At 39.8% G+C, this 27096-nt stretch overlaps 1 protein-coding gene across 2 annotated transcripts in view; it reads right to left on the reverse strand.

Annotated features, from left to right (window-relative positions):
* The window catches only part of cpt1a2b (carnitine palmitoyltransferase 1A2b), a 46782-nt gene that overhangs the window by 13843 nt on the left and 5843 nt on the right, over positions 1 to 27096 (reverse strand). For both annotated transcript variants that reach the window (XM_044180307.1, XM_044180308.1), the window contains exons 4-13: positions 24364 to 24541; positions 24039 to 24140; positions 22372 to 22509; positions 21698 to 21775; positions 21232 to 21339; positions 20353 to 20440; positions 19955 to 20150; positions 13932 to 14120; positions 13250 to 13355; positions 12357 to 12473 (exon numbers count right to left, since the gene is read on the reverse strand). In XM_044180307.1, the coding sequence (XP_044036242.1) occupies positions 12357 to 12473; positions 13250 to 13355; positions 13932 to 14120; positions 19955 to 20150; positions 20353 to 20440; positions 21232 to 21339; positions 21698 to 21775; positions 22372 to 22509; positions 24039 to 24140; positions 24364 to 24541 (1300 nt within the window). The remainder of the gene's footprint in view (positions 1 to 12356; positions 12474 to 13249; positions 13356 to 13931; positions 14121 to 19954; positions 20151 to 20352; positions 20441 to 21231; positions 21340 to 21697; positions 21776 to 22371; positions 22510 to 24038; positions 24141 to 24363; positions 24542 to 27096) is intronic.

Below are 27096 nucleotides of genomic sequence, written 5' to 3' on the forward strand. Positions count from 1 at the left end.
ATTTTAAAGAAATCCGATGACACATTAAATCAAACACACATCCACAGTAACTCAGTAACAGAAATGTGAACCAATGTAAACTGAGACAAGGCCACTCCTCTCTTGCTTATCAGTGATCCTTCTTAAATACGCTCAATCATGTGGTTTTGGACATATCCTGTACAGGTATTATTTTTAGATGCGAAGCAGCTCGAGGACACAGAAAGCGATTGACACACACTCATTCACTCACTGTCGGTACAATGAAACAAACCTGATTCGGAGACGTTTAAATTTGACTCCAGAGCATTTACTTCTTCGGTTTGGTCTGTTTAAGTTTGAGTCATGTAAATTCCTAGCAAGAAAAAAAAGAACTGAGACCAAACTGAACTCTGGACTTCCTCCTTTATCAGCAAGTCCTTCAGATGACCTTTACTGGTATGAACATCAGAGAGGGTTAATTAATACAGCAAAGAACTCTGTCCAAAAAAACATTCTACTTCAACTCCATGTGTCTTTTATTTACAGTACTGATAACGTGGGACAGATGCAGTTTCTTTCTTTGGCTAATCTTTACAGTGCATCCGGCAATAATTCACAGTGCTTCACTTTTTCCACATTTTGTTATGCTACAGCCTTATTCCAAAATGGATTAGTAAATAGATCCAAAAGTCATTATTTTCTTCAAAATTGTGTTTGAAATTTTTGCAAATTTATTAAAATAACACATGAAAACAATCACATGTACATAAGTATTCACAGCCTTTGCTCAATACTTTGTTGAAGCACCTTTGGCTCCAATTACAATCTCATTGACAGAGTTGTCCCGTAGCCACTCCTTTGTTATCTTGGCTGTGTGCTTAGGGTCATTGTCCTGTTGGAAGATTGCCCCAGTCTGAGGTCCAGAGCACTCTGGAGCAGGTTTTCATCAAGGATTTCTCTGTACATTACTGCATTCATCTTTCTCTCGAGCCTGACTAGTCTCCCAGTTCCTGCCGCTGAAAAACATCCCCATAGCATGATGCTGCCACCACCATGCTTCACTGGAGGGATGGTATTGGCCAGGTGATGAGCGGTGCCTGGTTTCCTCCAGACATGATGCTTGCCACTCAGGCCAGAAAATTTTGTTTCTCATGGTTTGAGAGTCCTTCAGTTGACTTTTGGAAAACTCCAGGCGGGCTGTCATGTGCCTTTTACTGTAGAGTGGCTTCCGTCTGGCCACTCTACCATACAGGCCTGAGTGCTACAGAGAAGGTTGTTCTTCTGGAAGATTCTCCTCTCTCCACAGAGAAACGCTGGAGCTCTTGTCAGAGTGATCATCAGGTTTTTGGTCACCTCTCTGACTAAGGCCCTTCTCCAACGATCGCTCAGTTTGGCTGGGCGGCCAGCTCTAGGAAGAGTCCTGGTCGTTCAAAACTTATACAGATACTGTGCTCATTGGGACCTTCAATGCTGCAGAAATTTTTCTGTACTCTTCCTCAGATCTGTGCCTCGATACAATCCTGTCTTGGAGGTCTACAGACAATTCCATGGATTTCATGGCTTGGTTTGTGCTCTGACATGCACTGTTAACTGTGGGACCTTATATAGACAGGTGTGTGCCTTTCCAAATCATGTCCAATCAACTGAATTTACCACAGGTGGACTCCAATCAAGTTGTAGAAACATCTCAAGGATGATCAGTGGAAACAGGATGTACCTGAGCTCAACTTTGAGTGTCATGGCAAAGGCTGTGAATACTTATGTACATGTCATTTTTCGTTTGATATTTTTAATAAATTTGCAAAGATTTCAAACAAACTTCTTTCACGTTGACATTATGGGGTATTGTTTGTAGAATTTTGAGGAAAATAATGAATTTAATCCATTTTGGAATAAGGCTGTAACATAACAAAATGTGGAAAAAGTGAAGCGCTGTGAATACTTTCCGGATGAAGTGTAGATGATGTAACCTGTAGATCACCGCCCACCACTCTGCTTTAAGAAGATATCTATCAGATCGATCTCAGTTTGTACATGTTAACAGTGAGTCCTCTGTGCACGACAAAGTTAGTCACGGAGTTCCGCAAGGCTGCCCGAATAAGTCCCTTAAGACTCTCCAGTTAATCCAGAATGCTGCGGCATGTGTACTGACAAGAACTAGGAAAAGAGATCATATTTCTCCAATATTAGCTTCTCTGCACTGGCTCCCTGTAAAATCCAGAATAGAATTTAAAATCCTTCTCCTCACCCACAAAGCTCTTAATTGTCTGGCACCACCATATCTTAAAGATCTCTTTAAACCATATTACCCGACTAGAACACTCCCAGGTTGCAGGGTTACTTGTGGTTTCTAGAGTCTCCAAAAGTAGAATGGGAGCCAGAGCCTTCAGGTATCAAGCTCCTCTCCTGTGGAATCAGGTCCCAGTTTGGGTTCGGGAGGCAGACACCATCTCCACATTTAAGAGTAGGCTTAAGACTTTCCTCTTTGATAAAGCTTAATGTTAGGGCTGGCTTGGGTGAGCCCTGAACCATCCCTTAGTTATGCTGCTATAGGCCTAGACTGCCAGGAGACTTCCCATGATGCACCTCTTTCCTCTCTCCTTCTCTCCCTCTCCATCTGTGTGCATTTTTATCCCATTACTGCATCTTACTAACTTGACATCTTCTCTCTCCCATAGTTTTGTGCTTTCTCGTTTCTCTCCTCCTGTCGCTTTCAGCAGGTATTTCTACCGCCGGAGCTGCAGAGACTGGATCTGTGGTTGTGGGCCACCTGTTGCCCCTGTGTTCTTGCTCGGCAACTGCTACTACAGTTATTGTTATTGGCTCTGTTACTAATACTGACATTTTTGTAATTGAACTGAATTGAAGTGTAGTGTAGTGTAGTGTAGTGTATCTTTCGGATGCAAGGTTAAGTTTTGTGTTGGCTGTGCCCATGTGTACATGCTTCCATATTGCTTCTTTGTCGACGGATTTATTTGTAATAACGGAATGACGGAATTGTAAAGAAACTGTATTTTCTGCATTGGACTATAAAGCATCTAAGATCAAAATGAGGTCTCTTTAGGCCAGAATAAGGTTAGGGATCAGTGTCAGGGGACGATAAAAAGTCCTGGCTGATCTCTCTGAGAGCGTTGCTTGGAACAAAATGTGTCATACAAACCTCTCAGTGGATGCCAGAAAATTCTATGAGCAGAAAATAGAAAAACTATTTAGGCACCAATTTGAGCTCATGGGGGAATATCCTTCCACACTTCTCGTGCAGGAGCACAGAACCCAATCTAACAGAGGGAGTGGGAGGAAAAAATTAAGGTGTGCAAAGATGAACGGGTGAGGCACCCATAGTATAGCCATAATACAAGATCCACATCCCAAATTCAAAATTTACAACCCACGGAGTTCCATTGAATATATGAGCTGTGTTATGTTTGTGATTGGCGATGTGTTGTCTTTTGTCATTGATGCTGCCTTTGATCTAACCATTTTTAGGAACATACGTAGGAGAGTGCCTCAATTGCATCTGTTTCATGTTTTCATCCTTCACCTCGGATTTGTAAGTAAAAGAAGGCTTCTATATTGGAGTCCTAAGTTCTAAGACTCAAAAGCAGAAATAAATAAAAAAAAGTCCAAATGCTCCTTAAAACATACAGCAGAGAGTAAGGGAAGTACTTAAGGAGAGACAGAAAGTAAAAAAAATCTACTAATTCAATCAGGTATTCTGCTCCCGCTGATATTATTGCAAAGCAAATAGAAGAGTATTTTGTCATGCCTTTGTTTGCAACGTAAACAACCACTGCTTAGTGGTGCATTCTTTTTTCCTTCATATTGTTGCTAATTTTTTTGTGTAATTAGCTGAGTTTTGTACTGTTTTTTTGTTTAATTGTAATAAGGCTTATTGAGAAAGGCGCTTGTATAGATGATAATCAGTTGTGCACTGGCTGCGAATGTTCATCTATAGAAAATAAGTTTATTGTTATTACTGAGACTCAAGGTTGATTAAATGGGGTATATGTTAAAATGTTAATGGAATTTATTTATTAGCCTAAATGTGTTCTTCAAATGAATATCATCATACAACATATTCATCATCAATAGGCATTTCCCTTTTAAAAATTATAATGCAGTAACATTTACTCAGTAGGTCAGAATTGACCTACTTCTTCCTTTCATCTTCCAAGTGCAATATTACACTGGTAATATTTAATCTATGATTAAAATAGTCCCATACTCTATCCAGAATAGACACAGGTAAAAGTCAAAAGCATGATGAAGCTTTGTGTTCAGAAATTGAGAAACAGATACCAACGTTAAGTGCCTAAACAAAAACGCCCTGTCGTTTAAACATTCCAAAATAGAGCTGTTAAAGATAAACTACCCTGGCCAGAAGAACATCAAGCAATTGTGATGGAAACTTCTGAGGTCGTTCACAGCCTCATCTAAACTTTATACGAGTAAAACTTTTGAAGATGTAGCAGTATTTATTGAATGTGTGTTTGATGTTTTAATGTTCATGCTGTAAATATAGTAATAATCACTCCACAACACAGGCTAAAAATTAATCTGTAGTTAATTCACCAAAAGAAAAGATTAATAGTAAAAAATTCAACACAGGGTGATAAGAATAAAGACGTAAAATGATCAATCTGCTGCTATCAGGCACTCAGGACTACAAAGTCAGAATGTCCCTGATCTCATGTCACAATACAACACATGTTATCAGCGTTGTGGTGTGGATGAACACAAACGCTGTGTGTGAGTGTCTGATCAGTTAAGGGATGTCACAGAACAAAGCGCTAAACATGTAATCGCATGCCATATGCCCATGATGCAGGCTGATTTGCAAACCAGAGCTAGAGAGATGATGAAAATAAGACGTCCTGGTACTGATAATTGGCAGCACACTTTATCAAGATTCCAGTCTGGGAGTCAAACTCCCAGTACAATCCCTAATGAATTGCTTATTGCCCAGTATAGCCACTTTCCTTGAAATCAGTGATTTCGCTTTGCAGACAAAGACATTTTCAGAGGCCAAACATAGACGTGAAGTCTTAGAGACCAGCGGTGTGTTTTGGATGACAGTTAAAACCCTTCAGAGAGGTGTTCAACAGAAAACACACACACACACAGAGACAGGAGAAGATAGATGCGGAAGAACTGGACATTGGAGAAGAGACTATAGGGTCATGAATGATTTTTACACATAGTGGTACCTATGTAAAGCAAATGGCCTAAAATGTTGCGGATAACTGAACCAAATAGACCAGGCCTGACCCGTACAGAAATCATACCAATACATAGTGATGTCAAGCAGAACTCAGTATTACTTCTTAAACATAGGTTAGACCGCTTGTTTGTCGTTGCAAAATTTAAGATGTACTCTCCAACCAGTTTGATCTGATCTGTAGACATTTTTGTTCACTTTAAGTGATGTTTATGATGCTCAGTTGCTATAGCATTATAGTTTCAGTCAGTCCCACACATTTTGACCTTGTGATTTAGACCCATGGAGCAGTCTGATGACACACAGGCTCCTTTTAGATGTTTAGATTACACGCCTTTGCCACACAGTGAGCCTTTTTAATCACTTCTTTTGAACATTTTCACCAGTTCCTAAACTGAACTTAAGGCCTCCCATAGAATTAGCAGATGTTCCTCTTTCTTAATGGGCTTTGCATAAAACAATGTTGACTTTAAAATTTTGCTTCTCCACACAAAGTAACTTTGAAACCAAATATAGTTTGAAGCAATATATCCGATACCTCAAATAAATAAATAAAATAAAAACAGGCTTTGAATCTGTTATTGATCCTGCCTCCTGCCAGTAATAGATTTAAATCTCTAAAGCTAACAAACCTGGGGAATGGTGCTTTGTTCAAGATCTGGAAGCTGTGAATGTGACTGTTCTAGCTGCCATTCCAATTTGACAAATGTACAAATTGTAATTTGGCCTCATGTCTACATTTTATACAGTGGTGTGGTTGTGTTCAGCATTAACTATCTGATAGTTAGTATTGTACCTACAAAACAAGCCTCAAAAGGTGAGAGAGACCTTGTTTACCTGATGGAGGCATGTTGCTTCTGAGAAGGCATGTAAATAGACTCTATTCTCATCCTGGAATGTTTTGACTGAAAGAGGTCACAGAGGATTGGTCGCCAAGCTGTCTACCTAACTGGGGAAGTTAGGGAAAGTCTCCTGCTCTCACTAGACCGAGTTAGTGCCTCCTCCATCATGCAGAGAAGTGCTCCCTCTGCAGGCTTTGGATTCATAGATTCACCGAAATGGACTTTTGTCATTTATGCATACTCTGAACTCTGCACTTGACATCTGCAGGGAGACACTTGAAGGCTGCTCTCACATCAGCACCAGACAATGATCTGCCTTTTTCAGAGACAAATTCTATCTAACTGTTATTTTATTCATAGAGCCCTACCACTAATTAAAAGGTATTCTCTTGCCTCCACAATTGGATATTGTAAAGTGTGCTGCACGCACGGGTGGTACTGATTCTGCTAATTTATAGATTCATATTCTGAAAGCAACGTGTTAGTTTACAGTGCTGCTAAACATGCCCTGCTTAACTCATCTCAGGTCCTTCCTCCATGTAATAGCCCCATTGCACACGGATTCACCACACACTTTATGAATAAAATGGGATATTGTCCACTTATAACCTAAGTAATTAACAGTTTTAATTAAATGTCATACATGGTAGGCCTAATATATGTTACAACATCTGCTATTATGAAGGCACACCATATATAGGTTATCCACACATATATCTGTAACAGTACATGAAATAGTAAAATAAAATCACACAAGTTATATCTCCGGAATGTCTTTTGTCTATCTGCTTGTCTGTCCTCTCAGAGGAGTGAGAGGAGGAGGGGGTTTAGGGAGTCCAGCAAAGGTCATGGGAGAGAGAAGGTTGCTGGGGAAGGCTTATCAATCTCTGGACAGGCCTGGTTTATGAATTCCATATATATGTGTATATATATATATATATAATATATATATATATATGTGTGTGTGTGTGTATATATATATATGTGTGTGTGTGTGTGTGTGTGTGTGTGTGTGTGTGTGTGTGTGTGTGTGTGTGTGGGCGTGCGTGCGTGCTAGAGGCTGTGGCGCAGGGGAGGAAAGAACCTCAGTGCACCTAAGGAAAACGCCACTTTGCTGGTACAGGGAGGATGGGGCCTGAGTTCTCCGTAGTGTAGCCATTTCAAAACTACTTTTGTGCTTGAATGACATGCGATACATACAACTTTTAGCCTAACTGGACCCTGCAATTTTGGGTATGTCCCCACAAGGAAATAACACATCAAAAACATGCAGACACTGAATACATGTTTGAAAAAGTTGATGAGGGGGAAAAAGTAAACAGCAGTGAATGGACTATGAATCAAATAATTAAACTTGCGGTCTTTTAAAAGCCTTGCTGATGCATGCCCGGCCCGTTTCCTCTTCCGTTTCATTTTTCAGTAGGGGTTTTGAAAATGAAACCAACCAGCTGCTTAGGCATTTGTTCAGCTATAAGAATGCAGGGAAAATCCCTGCCTGTCCCCCCAACAGAGCCCACATAAGGAAAAGCTTGCATGCTGCAGCAGTGAGAGCAACGGGACTTTTAGCACAGGAAACCACCTCCCAGTTCACACACTACAGAGTGGTGGTTGTTTACTTAGTTACGTCAATGATTACCATTTACACTAACAAATGCTCTCACTGGACTGTGAACTTTTAACAATTACTCATTGGCCAGACTTGAATTTCTTTTCAAATAAAAAAAATTAAGTTTTATACTTCGAACATAAACAGATAAATAGCTTAAAGCTGAGGATGTAGAATTTGGTCATTCATTCATTGTTAGACAGTAAAATCAGGGGAAATTAGGTGGATTCTCCAAGTTCAACACTTACTTCACTGTTAATAAAAAAGCACCATATGCCTCCATCAACTCTTACATATTTCCATCCTCCACCACTTTATCAAGACTCCTTGTCACGCAGTCTACTGGAAAAAGCAAAAGATTCCACATTTCACATTTACAGCCTTATTCCAAAATGGATTAAATTAATTATTTTCCTCAAAATTCTACAAACAATACCCCATAATAACAACAAGTTTGTTTGAAATCTTTGCAAATGTATTACAAATAAAAAAATGGGGGGAAAAAAAATCACATGTACATAAGTATTCACAGCCTTTGCTCAATACTTTGTTGAAGCACCTTTGGCTCCAATTACAACAAGTCTTTTTGAGTACAATGCGACAAGCTTGGCACACTTATTTTTGGGCAGTTTCTCCCATTCTTCTTTGCAGGACCTCTCAAGCTCCATCAGGTTGGATGGGGAGCGTCGGTGCACAGCCATTTTCAGATCTCTCCAGAGATGTTCAGTCCGGTTCAAGTCTGGGCTCTGGCTGGGCCTCTCAAGGACATTCACAGAGTTGTCCCGTAGCCACTTCTTTGTTATCTTGGCTGTGTGCTTAGGGTCGTTGTCCTGTTGGAAGATGAACCTTTGTCCCAGTCTGAGGTCCAGAGCACTCTGGAGCAGGTTTTCATCAAGGATGTCTCTGTACATTACTGCATTCATCTTTCCCTCGATCCTGACTAGTCTCCCAGTTCCTGCCGCTGAAAAACATCCCCACAGCATGACGCTACCACCACCATGCTTCACTGCAGGGATGGTATTGGCCAGGTGATGAGCGGTGCCTGGTTTCCTCCAGACATGACGCTTGCCACTCAGGCCAAAGAGTTCAATCTTTGTTTCATCAGACCAGAAAATTTTGTTTCTCATGGTTTGAGAGTCCTTCAGTTGACTTTTGGAAAACTCCAGGCGGGCTGTCATGTGCCTTTTACTGTGGAGTGGCTTCCGTTTGGCCACTCTACCATACAGGCCTGATTGGTGGAGTGCTACAGAGATGGTTGTTCTTCTGGAAGGTTCTCAATCCACAGAGAAACGCTGGGGCTCTGTCAGAGTGACCACCCTTTTATTTTAATGTCATTTACTGCCTTAGGTGTCTACATAAATTAATATTACCTAATGATAGCCACTTGTGCCACAACAGCACAAATCAGACCACAAAAGAAGAAAATACTTTCCTAAAGATGTATGTGTTTCATCAAGGTATGTATTGTAGGATGAGGAAAAATCTCCTTTAGGTACTTAACTAACTTGGCACTGAAAATATTGTGTGGTGTATCAGTCTATTCTGGATACTTTTATCTGTCTGTCAAACACACAAGGAGCCACTTCAGTGGTTGGAAACTGCCTGACCAGACATTTCCACCAAAGAAAGATGTGAAACTTGAATCTGTGCTTGTTTGAAATGAAACTGATGTAGTCCACCTTCCTCATGTCATGTAAAAGGCTCATTTGGCACAGTACTATACTCCTCAACTCCTCCACTTTATAGCAAAAACAAATGCACTGGAGCATTTAGTGTTCACTTAACAATGCTATTAACCATTACTCACTCATTACTCACTCACATTATCAACTGACCTTGACAGTTCCCCACAGATGTAAAAGCACACCACTGTTGACTAAATCCTTTTTCTTATTGTTACAGCTAGATTGTATGTTCCTTCTGCCTCTAGACAGCCATTAGGGACATAACAAGTATCATTTCAGCAAATACTTTGAGAAGGTTCAGCTTTATAAAATGATTTCATGGCTGGAATGTTATGAAATGAACATTTGCTAGTTTCAACTAATGGACACTGGAATTACTGATCACAACAAAATTAATTTGGCACCATGTTCTGGCTTTTAAAACACTACTCTGATTTACCTAGGTAGTGCTCAATATAGGAAAGTCAAAATTTAAAAAAAACGCAAAAACTGCTATGACTCTGGTCTGATTTTGAGGATCTTGTTACTCACTGAACTATTTGTCATTTTTTGTTTGGCAGTAGCCCACTTCCAAAGCCATGCTGGCAGGGTTACATGTTTATACTGAACTGAATACCCAAACAAATGCTATCAAATCTGCTCAAGATACGAATCTGACCACATACCATGTGCAAACAGACCTGTTTTTTTTTCCCATTGTCAGAATTCTATTTTGGGGGGCCAGTTCCAGGGCACTGGTGCAGCCATGCCAGTTAGCATGGCTTAGTGGCACAAATAAATGAAATGGAGCCATGATTAATATTATTAGTCCTGCTCACAGCAGACATTTCAAGCAAGTTCTGTAATCACTGATATTTCAGTGCAAATCTAGTCAAATTTCAAAGAATAAGCAGGCATATACCCATCTAAAAATCTATTAGAACCATAAATGTGTGAAATGTACCATGCTTGTAAAGCCCCTGTCATACAATATGTTTTGTATAGTGTAGTGCCACATAAAGTATGTGTATATGTGGTACTAAATAATTTTTGCAATGGTATCACTTCAGACTGTATGGATCTATAAACTGTGGTTACACATCTGACATCAGTATCCAAAGTGATGTATAAAATAGAATGGAAACTGAAATAAAAACTCTGTAAGCAAAGTGACTGGATTTGATTCATTTTTCGAGGTGCGTCTCTCTATATCACTGAGTAAACTATTTTAATTTTTAGCTCTTGATCTTTAGGTCTCTAAAACATTTCATATTACTGTTGTTCCTCACTGAAACTTCAAAACAATCTGAACAATTCTTTGAAATTTTGGAAGTCTATTAAATCCTTAGCTGGAAATAAAAATAATACAGAGTTTCCACCATGACATGGTTTCAAATACAAATTTCCACTTTTATGACGATGATACTGTGCTATACTGCTCTGTGTCTACACCAAACAAGGCCCTTTGTCAACTACAACTTGCTTTTAATACTGTATAACATAACCTGTGTGATTTAAACCTTGTTTTGAATGCTGACCAAACTCATGTTTTCTAATACAAAATCAAATGACTAAATGACTGGGAAGCAGATACATCTGGCCAAGGGATTCACTTTGTGTTGAAAAGTGGTGGGGACATAAGGAAAAAAGTATTTTTTAAACAATCTTCATATGCGATTTTAAGAAATGTAATGAGGAGATCAGTATGAGGTCAGAGTAGATAATTACAGTGGGTCGGCAAAAAAAAACTGCATAACGGCGCATCATAAGGGCATAGCCTAGGCTACTACAAAGTCCAAAATACGAAAATACTCAGCATAAAATGCACAACAACGTCGACCGCACAAGTGACAGTCATCCATCACATCCACAGCTGAAACACCATGTCAATCGAACAATACCAAAATCACATCTACTGTAGAAAGCACAAGTGCATGTCAGTGAGCCCAGCCATAACAATATCCAATATCACTGCCCTAAAATATGACAAAATAGAAACAACTGAAGGAATAACGTTAACAACGTTAGCTAAAGATAATAAAATCAACCTTACCTTTAGATGTTAGGTTAAACTGCCTTGTATTTTTGATTCTGCATACTTTTTTAATGTTCGAGAAACAGAGTTCACAAGAGTTCATGAGTCAAGTTCAACCAATCATGACTCATTCTAGCATAAGGTTTAAAATATCGATATGTGAGAACATGAATTAAACTGTAGTAGGGATTAGATTATTTCAATTTATTTATCCATATTAATTTTAAAACAAACAAACCACTGATTTGATTTTTTATTGTTTTTTTAAAACAAATTATGCTTTTAAAAAGTGATGGAAACAAAATCAGCCATTTCAAAAAGTGGTGGGGGCATGTCCCCAGCATCCCCAGTGTAAATGACACCTAAGCATCTTATAATTCTGTAATTTGTTCTTTGTTTTCATTGTAAATTGTTTTATGTTTGTCTTATGTGCTGCTGCCTGTTTTCGCCAGGACACTCTTGAAAAAGAGATTTTTTAATCTCAATGAGTCTTTTATTCCTGGTTAAATAAATGTTAAATTAAAAAAGTGGCTTTTTATTCATGAGTTGTCAGAAAAGTATGACATCCAGGACTCCATGTGCGATTTTATCAGAAATTGGTCATTGCTCTGTGTGCAGAATGTGGTTGCATGTCATCATCCAGGGGAGCAGAGAGTGATTTCTCATCCCACAGCTAAAAAAATATTGAATTTTAATCGCTACTGCCACTCTGACATAATACATTTAGCTGAGATGAATTTGAACTGCTCAGGAGAGCACCAAAAGTCAACATGGTCTGGAACAGAGTGAAAAGAATCAGACATAACAAAATGGTATATAATGACAGCTGTACCCAATCAGGTCCATTTTGTACTCTACACCAGGCTGTCTGAGTGTGTTGGCTGCACCGCATCCTAAAGTATAGAACAGCATGCGCCAGCTTGTACAGGCAGATACCCGTAACAGAATGAAAACATTGTAGACTACTGAGTGAGGGCAGAATGTTTCAGCAGACACATTCATACACACACATCTTGCAGGGTGTATGTACCTGTACAGGGATGTCCCAGGCGAGCCTCTGGGGTAGGGGTAGTGAGCGGTCCACCTCGCCTTTACAGTGCCCGTCCTCAGTGTAGCCCAGCTGGAAGGCATCTGTGGCCAGGGTGTACTGAAGAAGGGAAGAGATATGCTCATATTTACATCCTAATACACACAACACACAGTCCAAATACACACTGAAATCACTCTCACATTAATTTTTAAATATCTGCGTTAATTCTCTTTTATATGGAGAAAAAAAGATAAAAGCTCTTCCGTTGTGTTTATAAATCAGATAGAAATACAGAATGGCACATTTGGATATGGATGGACACACATTCATGCGTACATTGTGTATGTGCTTCTTTTCATGGTAAACTACTGACAATAGAATGAATGACTAAGTTAAGAAGTAGTTGGTACTCTGTATCTGTGGCAAAAGTTAAAGATTGGTCATTCAGGATAATTCCACTCCCATCTAGACAGAAGTGCTTCGCCCCAGTAGGTGTGATAATGTAGCATTTATGGCGGAGCCTCATCGCCCGATCAGCACTTCAGCAGGCCCACATGGTGCCTGGAAAATGAACCCCTGTATCATAACTGGTTAACTTTCCATCATAACTGGCACCGACGCCATCAGCAGTGGACATATGCTCCATTTTTGCACAACTGCTTCTTGAAAAAGTGGTGGTAACAGTGTCATTATTATTTGTGCTGCTTTTTCTTTTAGCATTTTTTCGCCCCTAAACCTCTTTCTCTAAACGCAGCTGTTTCTGTGTCTCTTGTTACTAACTGTTTCACTTCCTTGACTAAAGAGAAACAGACTGTGGTGGATAGATTTTTGGTCAGCAGATGTGTCAAATTTCTGAGACAAACAAAAGTCCATGAACACAGGCACACACGCACCTCCCAAAGGTGAGCCACTGTCGGTGCATCAGCCCAGGAGTGCTCTGCATTCAGTCCATTCTTCCCATTCTTGTAGATCACGATGGAGAAGGATTTATCAAACCACCTGAGGGATGAGAGAAGAAAGGGAGGCAACATCAAGAACAGAGAGAAAAACTAATGAAATGTGTACTTGTTCTATTACTTATTTTCTATATGAATAAAAAAAAATTGATGTGCAAGTCAATATTCATGCAAATAGTAGCTGAGAAGAAATATTTTAGGCACTTTTTCAGTTTTTTTTCCAGGTAATTAAAAAATTAACAACATTTCTTGTATAATTTCAAACACTTCTTAGTAAACCTAGTACTTATGTTTGCCCTGCCGATGAGAATACTGTAAAGTTTCATTCTTCATCCTCCAGGAGATTCAATCTCTCTGGTCTCTCTCTCCCTTGTGTGCATGTTGTCCTTGTCTCTCTCTCCCTCTGTGTGTTTTTTAATAGCTGTGATTTTGTGTAGTCTGTCTGCAGTCTGAAGGGTTTTTGGGGGATTATCTGAATTGAGGATCTAAAGATAGAGGATGTTGTTTGCTGTACATATTGCTGCAAACACAGGATAAGTAAACAAGAGTCTACAGCCATGCTAGTGACTGTTGTTTCTACGCGCCTCCCTCAACGTGCCTTTCTCCGTGTCCTCCTCACCTGTCATAACATTTCCCATGGAGCAGGGACTTGGCGTAGCGGTCCAGGTTTCCCGCTGGGTCCTCTCCCCTCATGCCTTGCTCTTCGTCGTCCAAGGTTACAAAGAAGGCTGCCTTCTCGATGGCATCCAGTGACCGCTTGTTGATGCCGGAGCTGAAGTACTGCTTCCTCATCTGAGACCAAGGAATTCTGGGAAGGCGTTACACACACAAACAGTAGAACATTTCAGACCCATGAACAATATTATTATATTATATTAATATTATCACTGGACAATGAGTCTCAAGAGCACAAAAAGGTCATTGAAGAGGAAACTGCAGATGTCCTTCTATGATTAAGATGACACATTCAACTATGACAACATCCCAGATGTTAGTGGAACAATAAGCTGGTTGCATCCTCCCTTTGACATGTTATGGTCATGAATAAGGTTCCAACTGGCAAGACAATCTAAGAAGACTTGAAAAACGCAGTGTGGCCAAAAAGACATTTTGTGTTTTTTTCCATTTAGCTTTTAAACACCCACCAGTATTTGCATACAAAGTCTTAGACGGAAACCCAGTTTAAAAAAAACTGGCGCTGTGGCTCTAGGCATAGTCTGCCAGTCGAATCACCACTTTGGTCCAAACTATCTAACTAATATCTCAACTACCCAGCAAACACTTAATCAGGGAACATTCCCTAAAAGGCTTCTCTAAAGGTTATTTTGAAATGAGTGCCATTCCCACATTCTTGCGAGAGTGGGCCGAGCTGTTAGCGACTGTCAAAACGGTTCAGTGCTGCTTCCGGTCCATGGAACACCGGTCTACCCGTTGATAAAGTGGGATGAAATCATTTAAGGGGTAATTATTAAATATTTGTACTCCCATAACACATTTCCCTTTAAGAATTTTTCACATTATCAACTTTATAGTTTAAGTTACATGTTTACAAAATGTTTGTCTCTGTAGTTCATCATATAAGAGCTAGCTAGCATTTGTTATTGTTAGCTAATCGTCGACGTTAGCTTATTGATTTTGTCTGAATTAAGATCGTGTTTAAAACGTGAAATGTATGATATATGTTTGATATCCTAAACAATAAAACTGGTGCCATGTCTTGGGTAACATTATAGGAGTAGTAACTCTAAACAATATTTAGCTAACTTTTTATTTATTTATTTATGTAAAGTATTTAATTTAACGCTGAGGTTAGCAAGTTAATGGTTTAGGTGCGCTAACATGTTGTGAAGCTTAACTAACAGCTAGGTTACATAAACACCATCAACTGGTATTGATATTTTTGGCATCACTGGGCAACTTAAAGTTAATTTAAGTTAATTTACCGAAGCAGTCAGAGAGGAACGGTTAAGTATCATTTTAAGGTGTACTATTAGCTACTTTTTGTCTTCCTGTAACAGTTAATATGTTAACAGTTACTTTATCTGAATTTTTGGCAGAGGCCCTGAAAAAGTTCTTGTTCATAACTCCTGTCAGTGTGGGAGCAGCACTACATGTGAGACACCGGTCCTAATGTCAGCTATACAGCTAAGAGCCATTCTGTATGAATACGTTTGTTGGTTGGTACTGCATGCGATAATCAGAAAGCTTTTGGTGGCAGGAAAAAGACTTATAAAAAGATTTTAAAAATATTTGGATCTGACTATGATTCAATATGGATTAAAACAAATTGTAACAGTTAAAATAAGTGTTGATTAGAAGTGGTATGAAAACGTTCTTGTCTAAAGAAAGGTGAACTTTCTTTCATTGTGATGGATGAAATGCAAACATATAAAGTGTTCTGTTTCCATGTCATGATGTTGGAGTCCTAATACTCTCATACTATAATACACAGAGCTGTCTCTGTGTCAGTTCATCACGCTATCTGCCCTGCACAGAATGTGTAGTCACTCCAGCCAGACAAAGAGGGTCAAGGAGATTACAAACTGCAAGAGCTGGCACAAGACAGCCTAATGTTGTCATCAAGAGTCCTGGTGACAACAAGCGCTGACAGGAGTAAGTAATTAGAGTTTCAATCAGAATATCTTTTAACAGTTCTATTAATTTTACTTGCCTATTAAAATTAAGAAAAGGTTAGAGGAATGAAGGAAGACAAATCTGTGATTCTTAGATGCATCACTGTTTACAGTTAATCTCCCGGAGCCACCTGAAAGCAAGGATGTTGGAGACTGAGGGTGTGGTTTTAAATACTGCCTCAACAGAACGTTCTGTTGAATCCGCTATCGCGATAGTATTAAACGTACTGGACCTCCGGATACTGATGGCAAAACGGCAACACTCGTTCACAGACATATCGATGCTACACCATTGCAACTCATCTCTGCATGCTGTAGTCTGTTTCCATTTTTCTGTCGCTCTGCACTACGTCACACATTTCGTTGCTCTGATTGGTTGTAGGTCTATCCAATTGCGTCCAAAGGTATTTTGGTCTGGGCCCATTGATAACGCCCCTTGGAAATCCAACATAAACTGAGAGGTTCGAGACTAACCGTCGTCGGGCTAGTGTTGAGCACTAATGTTAACGGTTCAGTGTATCTAAAGCCTAATGTTTTAACGTATAATATAATGACACTTCAACCTTTTCTAATCCGTCTGTAAAGTTAGGGGTACACCTACAAAATTATAGAGATACATAAACTATAATTAACTAACTTTATTCATTAACATCCCTGTAACAGACAGCACTGTGGCGCCGTCACTTTCATAATTTGCATTATCATCTGCTCAGTTGTTGCTCCCTTGTTGGTGCACTTAAGGAATCAGAAACTTGATGAACAGCAAACATTGCTATGTAATTAACCAAAATTAACAATTCACAAAATCCAAATTTGCTTATTGTTTGTCTTCTGGGTTTGTCACTGTGCTAGTGACTGTATGTTGCATAAATGGGAAGGTGGATGGCATCATTAAGCAGCTGTTACAGCCAAAAACTAAACAAAGAGGAGAAGTGTGAAATGTTTATTCAAAGTCCAGTTTTTTTTTTTTAGTTTGCTAAAAATCTGCTAAACATTTGCTAAAAATCTGGCGACATCCTGTCAAGCAAGTTTCAAATCTCTGCAAGTCAAACAAGTACAGAAACCAATGGTTGCCTAGAAAGTAGGGAATCTACAGTGTTAGTGTATGCTTTGGAAAATGGCAGTAATGTAAAGCATACAGGATTTGGGCTTACAAAATCAAAACCACAGACTTTCAAGTCTTTCAATTATGAATCTTCAAAAAAACTGAAAACAAATCTAAAATGTAAATTTCACTTAAGTACTCAAGTACTCGACCACTGTTAAAGATCCAGTGTGAGCTATTGGCAGAAATAGAATATTTATAAGTATGTATTCATTAGCGTATAATCACCTGAAAATAAGTGTTTTCATTACCTTATAATTAGCCGTTTTTATCTACGCAGTTGCAATGCCATGTTTCTATAGTAGCCGGGAAGATCGCCATAATGTAGAGGTGGAGCACAAACACAAACAACAAAGAAACAAACATAGGTGATAAAGAAGCTCCAGCACCTCAACGTCACCAACGTGCATCCACTGGATACACAACTTCCTCAGTGACAGACAAGACCGTAAGTGTTGGCACAGCAGCATCTCCAGCCATCACCACCAACACCGGAGCACGTACACTGATGACTGCACTAGCCCATCTCCCATCACCACAGACGTTGACAATACCTCTGTGGTGACTTATCACCACTCCATCGCTCATTTCACTCAGCAATGTAACAGTAACTATCTACAGCTGAATGTTAAGACAAAGGAACTGGTTATCGACACCCGCGACACATACTGAACTTCCCTGAGCCCCATTTTCAGCAATGGTGAGACAGTCAGGAGCAGGTTGACAGTTTCAAACACCTTGGAATCACACTGGATAATATACTCAGCTTTGATCGACACACCAATGACATCCGCAAACGCTGCCAGGAAAAACTCTAAGCGCTCTCTGTTGCTCCCCACCTTCTGTTACTGCTTTACAAAAGCATAGTTTAATCCATAATACTCTACTGCTCCCTGTTTTCTCACAATGCTGTCTGTCTCCAACAAGAACAGTACAGAGCCAGAGCAAGCCCAAACGTATTTCTCTTCTCTCTCCTCTTCTGCACATGTCTCCTCTGGCTCTGTTATCATCCTGCTGTCTGCTGGGAGAGAGAGACGGCTGACTCAAGCCAAGTTGCCACAGGAGACCGACAATGCCCCGAAATTTACGGAGCTCCTTGGAGCTCCACAAGGAAGACAGGAAATCAGCTAGACAAGCTGCTACATGGGAGCAACCCACACAGGAGAACTGACATAGATCATCTGCTGACCTCCCCTTCAGGCACAATTTGTACTCTGGCCAGCTGAACCACCTGTGATATTTGGGGTTGATGCAACAAATATGGAATCATAAAATAGTTCAGCTGCTGAGCAATGCATTAAGGTGACATTCACTGGTCAATATTAAAGTTTTATCCACTATTTCCTGTGTTTCCACAATTTAAGACTTCTTAGCATCATTCACCGCTTTATCTGGTATACACTGGTCCTCATGCATTTATTAATTGTTCATCGCTGCAATAGGCTAATGCTGACTAACTATATTTGCCCCAAAAATGAGCTAAAGTTTAACTACATATTATGGTGGAGAATTCTGTAAACTGCTGCTGTTTCCCTACATGCTTTACTACAGCAGATACAGGACACTTAGATGGAAAACAGCACGTTTTAGCCAAAGTTTTGTCCCCTCTGCCGTAGTAGTGTTAAATTCCACAGCTAATTATACACGATTTATTCTGTACAAATGTATTTATGTTGAATGTTGTTGTATGTAAATGTTATGATAAATGATAGTGAGCTGCTGTAGCAAAAGACTTTCCCCCTCAGGGATCAATGAAGTATTTCTGAAACAGATTTCCCTTTTTGGTGGCAATAAAATCTCTCTCGCTCTCTCTTTTTCTCTCCATGCATCAAAACTTTTCAGTAAAAGCGTGGGAAAAGAAAAACACACCCACAGAAGGCAACAGGGGCCATGGACACGCTGCTACAGCAGTATGAAAAATCTGGTGAAGTGGTACAATTGATCACAATTAACCTGGGCTTTCTAAAATACTCACGAAATATCACAGAAATATGCACAAACTCCAGCTCACGAAAACATCTCTTAAGCCGACTTGAGTCAAAAAGCTGAGCGGCAGTTGAGTGAGGTTTTCTGCAGATTGTGTAAAATTATGCTGCAAGTCACAGGGTCACTAAATAGATTTCCTGATGATTATCTGATTATCTCTCTACTGTAACATTCCACAAGCACAAATACAAAACTATCCTGTTGGTGCCACCCACACACACCACAGCTTGTGCCTACTATCTGGCATCAGAGCCGTGTGCCTGAACAACACACTTATAAATGCGCGTCATATAATTATACATCCAAGGTTGATCATTTGTCCTCTCACAGTTGCATTTTTTGTTGTACTGTTGTTGCCTGTGGATTTTTTTTTCCTTATTTGCTTTGGCCAATTCCATTGTTCTGTTCAGTTCTTCTCACTCACCTGTCAATAAGTGTGTTTTTGTGATATGGGTGAATAGGCCCTATCCCTTTTTCTTTGACCCCAAACAATTAGAGGCATATTCACACCCCAAATTGAAGAGTTTGGCATGAAAAGCAGAAAAATCCCTTTTCTTATCAAAATTGAAAAAACACATATTTTCCTTCTGTGATGTAAAAAAAAAAAAAAAATGCTGATGTAAACAAACTTTTAAGAGCAACAGAAAAAAAACAACTTTAGTTTTTAGATTTAGCTTGTCTAGTGTTCAGACTTCAGTATGAGAGCAATAGCAGGTTCAAATCTTCTTTCTGGTGGTGGGCGACCCTTTTGTTAACATTTGATTTTGGAACCTGACATTAACCCAACAGTGCCATGCACTACTGAATTACCACTGAATAAGTTCTACAGACAAAATGCGGCAGCATGCAAAATTAACAAAACACATTCCAATATACTGTATACCACACCAGAGCCTGTGCCCACCCCATTGCTCCTACCTGTCTCCAGCAGTGAGAGCACCAAGTTTGTCCTCTCCAGGTAGCGGGGATGAAGGGTCATCCAGGATCCTCTGGATCTGGTACTCAATCTCCCTGGGAGACAGCAGCCGGCCTGCCCGGTACACCCACAGGCGGAAATAGCGTCCCTTGTGGTACACTGCAATGAACTCACTATCTTGCCAGTGCTGGAGCACATCTGTGGAGGAACGGAGGATTTTTCCACTGGCTCATAAGTCATTTCTATCATCTGCTCTAACAACAACAACACCACATTTTACTGAAGCTTGCCAATTCAGTGAGCAGATGTGTGAGTGCAAAACCCCATCCAACATTAAACTGTGGGATACATCTGCAGCAGTGTGTGTGTGTGTGTGTGTGTGTGTGTGTGTGTGTGTTACCGGTCTCGACTCCTGGTGTGCGTGTTGTGTTGAACATCCTCTCACACTGAGCGGCACACAGAGGGATGACAGTACCTGGAACACGACTCTGACACAGACACACACAATCCCAATATCAATATTTATTGTTTAATGTAACATCCTCTCATATTAATGCTGGTTTCACTTTGGCATTATTTTTCTTCTACACTAGAAAAGAGGACAGTTTGTGTTTCCTAATGCTGGTTAGCAGGTAGGATTATTTTGAATGCAGCCTACCATTTGCAGTTTGTTATATTTACCTCACCTTGTTTAACTTATTATGTTTTTGCAATTTCGTATAATGTTAAATGAAAAGGATCTATATTAGCTTGTTTTTGATGGATGTTTCAGGAATATAAATTGTATGGCATTCGTGCCAATAAAGCATGTTGAAATGAAACTTTTGAATTGAGAGAAAGAAATTACATCACAGCTCATCAAAACTTAAGAGATAAACAAGACTAGCAATCTACAGCCATGCTAGCTAGCTTTCTTCTTGTTTGGCTCTACTGGTTGAAAACATTATACCCATGTATATTTATGCTTAACAGTAGGAAGTTGTGCAGCAACCAAGATCCTTTATGTAAGAATATTTTCTCTTTGCTCTGTGGAAATGTCTTAATTGAGCACTTACTGCTCAATAAGTGAGCACTTATTGCGCAACATCACTTGTAAAATTTGTCTCCTTGCTGACTGTTTGCACTGATTTCAACACTGATATCACCAGTCATCCTTGAAATCATTATAGAAACATTATGGCTAAATGGTCTCATTCTAGACCCCTTGCAAACATGCCATCCTTCCCACACACCCATACAATACAACCCATTGACTCTGCAGAAATGTGTGTCGTCTTACTGGTTTGAGTTCCTCCCGGTTGACCTTGCGGCGGTAGAGCAGCAGGGCAGTAATGGTGTTGCCTGCCCTGGCCGCCTGCACAGGGGTCGGGGTCACATACAGAAAGTCCTGAAGAGCACGCACACAGGACATTAGAATTAAAACAAAAATAGACTCCCAAGATTTATTTCGATTGAAGACAGAAGAACAAACTGAAGAAGAGTAAAATGTTATATTATTCTCTTATCTATCTTGTTAAGACAGGTTAAGGAAGGACAGGTAGTCTCAGTGAGGGATGGAATAACGGTAAAAAGGAAAGACATAAGCAAGAATAGAGGTAAAGAAAAAGAAAAAGAAATGCTTCCAGCCATTTTGGCTAAACTTTATCTCAAAATTCTTTAAGCTGTAAAAATATATAACACATATAATACAATATTTAGCTCAGTCTCTTTCTAAGCTGTAATTCTGTGAAAAGACAGCTGGTTACCATGCCATAGTAGTTACTGTTGACCATTAAGGGACCTCGACTCCTCAAGTAGATGTATTCCTCCCACCAGTCGCTCACCTGGAACCAAAGCAGGACATTAAAGTTGCACTTCTGTTCAGACAGACAAAACAAAACACTTCCTGCACACTTGAGGATAGCCTTTTCTGCACTTTGTACAGAGTGTTTCAAATAGAAAATATCAAGGTTTTCCTGAACTTGAATATCAGTTATCAAAAGAGCAGAAAAATAGTCATTAATCTACATGAAAATGCCACAGATTATCGCTTTCAATAGTCACTTTCTTTTAAAGGGTAATTCCAGTATTTTTGAACCTGAGCAATATTTTTACATATTTTGGGGTCTAAACATTGTGGAAAGGATCCCTACAGGGATAGGTTGTTACTTAATTAATCACTCTTTTAATGCACCACCCAGTGAGTACACTAGCTTAGTGACGCTATTTGAACACACCAACAATGTAATTGCGTGACCAATAGGTGTTATAACACACAATAGGTGTTATAACACACAAACAAGGAGGGTTTGGCTAAAATACTCATGTTGGATCATCCAGCAGTGACTTATACCTTTAGTTTTGACAATCCCTGTCACCACTGGGACTGTTGGACGCTCATTCTTCAAGCTCAAAAGGATTAAAACCTTTTTCAACTTACGTAGTTGGTGGCCCACAGTGCTTTGAGTTTCAGGTAGCGTTGCAGGCGGTTTCCCAGGTTAGACTCAAAGTGATTGGCCAGTTCAGTCATTCGTTTAAACTCTGGATCAGTCAGCAGAGGGCGCACTGACGTCAGGTACTGAGGGAGAGAGAGAGAGAGAGAGAGAGAGAGAGAGAGAGAGAGAGAGAGAGAGAGAGAGAGAGAGAGAGAGAGAGAGAGAGAGAGCGAGCGAGCATCATTTAAAATCTGGTCCTGTGGTTATGAAATTATCATCAATTTCTGTTCTGCTATTTAATTTATTCATTTAGATCATTATATATACACAGTATATACCAGTGTTGGGCAGTAGTGGCATTTCTAGTTTAACTACATTTCCCAGTAGAGTGGTGGTAGCGTCGCTGTTTTCTGAATCAAATAGCTTTTCAGTAGCTCAGCTCTTTTATTGATCAAGTAGTGCGGCAGCATCCACACAAGCTAACGTTACATTTACTCAAGCATTTCGAATAGACTTTCTGAAGCTCAAGCGCAGCGGAGCTGTCTGCTGCGGTCTGAAATAAAACTGCTAAGGATCGGTACGTGACGTCACCGTCATACACAGACGCGTGTGTAGCCGACAGAAGCACTTCCGTATGACGGTGACATCACGTACCAATCCTTGGGCTGATGCCTACGACGTCTCTGCTGCAGCGGAATACAGACACGCGAGCTGGAGTTTACACATTCAGGTGATTTCCGAAAAAGCTAACACAACCACGGAATAACCTAACCACCACAGTTCAGTGCAGTCTGCAAACACCGGCCAACAACTTGTCAACAACTAACCACTAGCTAGCTACAATTTCTTCACTGTCTGTTGGCAGAAAGTAAATAAAAGCTTCTATGTAGTAAGCTACTTTTGCCATGTTGCTGTAGCTTAGTGAAGCTTCGTTTTATGTAGAGTAACAGGTAGCTTAGCTCACTACACTTTCCAAGTTACTGTGAGAATCAAAAACGTAAACGAAGATTGCACGCCTACTGAATCGTTACCATGTTGAAACTTTTGTACAAACACACACGCAGGAGACGAGGCTTAACAATTCAAAGTGCTGTCCTGCAGACTTGCTGACTGCAGGGAAAAGTTGATTAGCTGTTGCAAACACGCTTACATGTATACAAAGAAACTGGGATATCAGAAAGAACATTGTTTACTGAGGACAGTATGTACTGTAATGGCCATGAGAGGAGAAGTAGCAGTTATGGGGAACAAAGCAGAGACTATAGCAACTTACAAACAGAGGGAGTGTAGGATTCCTCCCCTAGGGCACTGTCAACTCAAGATGGATGGAACCGTGTCCCTGTGACCAGCCTGTGCACCAACAGCTCGCTGACTGTGGTTTACTGAATAGAAAAGATCCTTGTACAAGATATGTTTTGATCCTCCAATGTTTTAATAAACGACAAATTGAGAAATAGACTTTCTCTGGACTGTTCTTCCACAAATAAACAAAACGCGCTGACATTGCCCAACCCCGGTATATACAGAGATACTGTATGTGACGATAAGCCAAACAAAGATGTGTGAATTGAATCCAAAACCACACAAGTGTGTGCCCATGAATATGCTGTATGTCTAAGCATGGGTACAAGCATGTGTGTTCATGTGTGTGTGTGTGTGTGTGTCCACTCACCCTGCTCAGTGTGTCTTTGATGGCAGGAACAGGCAGGTGGGGCAGAGAGGTTTGATAGCTGTACAGTAAAGGCTTCCTGCTTGAAAATAACCTCAGCAGAGTCTGAGATAAACAGAGAAAGACAGAGATTTGAGACACTTTAAAATAGTAACAATAAGATGGCCATAAAATGGTCTTTAAACTCTGGGGACCCCTGCCTTTTTAAAGCATGCCTTACAACTACCACTAAACAAAATTAAATAAAATTTTGTGTCCATGACTCAAAACAACTTTTGCACAGCGGCCACCGGAGGGAGCTGTGATACCAAGTAGAAGCATGGCTCACCACCCAGACTTTGGTGGTGTTGGAAACTCGGCCGTGCAGCTCGAACATCCACTGGTGGTAGGAGAGCAGCAGTTTGAGGCAGAACCTGAGTGTGAGGATGAGGGAGAGCCACAGCAGAGTGCTGAAGACCAGCGCCGACAGCATGGTCTGACCCTGGGCACTGAGCGAGACATGGAGACTGGACAGAGGGAGGGAAAGAAAGAACCATTACTGGCTACGTAACTACAACAGTGTGTCTGTTAGTGTTAAAAAGCAAAATTCAGCACTTCTTAAGACATTTTGAATGTTACCTGGAGCTGAAAGTAGGGACAAAATAAACAAACAAGACACAAAAACATTTCTAAAACCACATTTTGCTGACTGAAGGTAGCTCAAGAACATTCTAATGGGGTGTGTGTGTGTGTGTGTGTGTGTTTGCTTGCATTGCGCTCCTTGTTTAGGCTTGCTGTCTGGCTAATCCAGGGAGCATCTAAGAGCGGAGCCAAGCACAACTGTATTTCCATTTGTGGCAATAAACGTTAAATCTATGACGAGAGTGTTCCTGACTGAATTGGTAGTTTAAGAAAAAAAAAAAGCTGTAAGTAAAATTATTTTTCACAAAAGGTCCAATTGTGGTAAATAAAACTCATATGAAGTACGAAAACACTAAAAATAAAAAAGTATGTGACGCATTTCATTAGGTAACGATACTCTATAAAAATCATTATGTTCCTATGAATATCCTGTTAGAACATATTTCAAATACCACAGATACTACAGTAGTCTGTCCAAACTTGTGCATGATTACAGCCAGCAGGGTGCAGATAATTCACTCTAACAATGATGAGATCAAGGCCAATTACAGATGCAGGGACAGTAATCTGTGAATTAATGCAATTTATCCATCCTAAATAATAGATTTCTGTGGCAAAACAGTAAAAAAAAATAAAATAAAATAAAAATGCATGAGTGTCTATATCCATTGCATATTCCTCATTTCACAGCTCACTCATGTACACACTACGAAAGTACAACAGCAACATCTGCTGGGTCAATGAGGAAGTGAATTTGAGATATTTTTTCAGAATTGCACAAAGCAGGAAAAAGGAAGAAACGCAAATGTAGAAAATTGAGTACAATAACATGTGGTATGGCCAGCAGAACAGAAGGACAGAAGTATTATTAAATGCATTTAGAATGTAATAAACAGAAAATAAAAAGATATATATGCAATGAAATCAAGACAAATATGGGAATAGGAGGAGAACATGACTCGATTACTAAAAATCAAACCAATACACATCGATGCAAATCTAGGAAAACTCTGTACAGTGTGTCTATTGTAAAACTGAACTTTATTTTATTTAACCAATAAAAATGTAGATTTTTCTAAAAATGAAACCAATTAGTTGTTAATTTAGAGAGACCTGTCTTATTTTCTCTTTTGCATATTTATATATTATTATTATATTTACTATTGCTCTTTAATAAAGCAGAAGTATTTCTTATCCGATTACTCGATTAATCGATGGAATAATCAGTAGAATACTCGATTACTAAAGTAATCGATAGCTGCAGCCCTATATGTCTTATACCAGCAAACACTTGTTTCTGACTGACTGGTAGGTGACTGTTGGAATTGTGTATTAGGAACCATAATTCCACTGTCATGCACCAGGTATATTAAACTGCAGATGACCACAGCAGAAACACGTTGCTTCACGTTACCAGTTGACTCAGTGGTGAAACAGACGTGACCATGGCTCAGACAGGCTACAAACAGACTTTTAAAAATGGAGGACGATTAAACAGTATACTTTTATCCTGCTGCAATGGTATAAGTGCTATATAATGCAATGAGACTTCAAAATATCCATAAAACAGAAGCCCCCTTGTTGGTTTCAATACCTTAATATTGATTGAGATATGGAAAATGCACCCTAGTTGTCAAGTTCCTGCTCATCAGAGTGGCCTTGAAACTGGAGCTGTCACATTCAGCTGGCAGTGTTCTCAAGCAGCAATGTGAGTCACAGGAAATACCACTGTTTATAGCCGCCATCACGTCCATTTTTTTGTCATATACCTTGTTGCTTAAACATCACATTTGCAACCACTCATGTCAAAATGAATATTATCAGGGTGGAATGTGGCAGGAGTGTGTGTGTGTGTGTGTGTGTGTGTGTGTGACCATGAGGCAGACAGTGAGTCGGCAATGTCATAAGTATCTAAAGCTACAGTTAGTGAATAGACTGGTAGGGAAGTAGGGGAGAGTTCATCACACCCACACTGCTCCATAATGACTCATCAGCTTTATATGCTAAGAGGTAATGTTTGTTTGGATCAGCCAAACCTAAATCCTTTTTACTCCTGACTGTTACTGTTGCATGACCGACATAACCGACAAACTGCATAAACTCTCTGGTATGGACGCGTATACGGGACTGTATTCAAAAAGTTTGAATTCACATTCAAACGCTATGATGCTGTGATCGATGGACAGATAGATGGATGGAGATAAGAACTGGGAAACACATTAATGTTCACCGTTTGTGTAATACTTGAAAATAGAGCTAAACTGATAAAACAGCTAGAAATATATCGTGCGATGTTAGCTTATTGCAGATATATCTGAATCAGTGTCTATATTGGCCAATAAGTGACGAGAAATCGCAGTTTGTCCACTAGAGTATGGCAGCATATACGGGACAATTCTCAAACGTTAATGTAAACTTGAAATTGAAAATGTAATTCCAC

Source organism: Siniperca chuatsi, linkage group LG21, assembly GCF_020085105.1.
Source record: "Siniperca chuatsi isolate FFG_IHB_CAS linkage group LG21, ASM2008510v1, whole genome shotgun sequence".
NCBI classification, from domain to species: Eukaryota; Metazoa; Chordata; class Actinopteri; order Centrarchiformes; family Sinipercidae; genus Siniperca; species Siniperca chuatsi.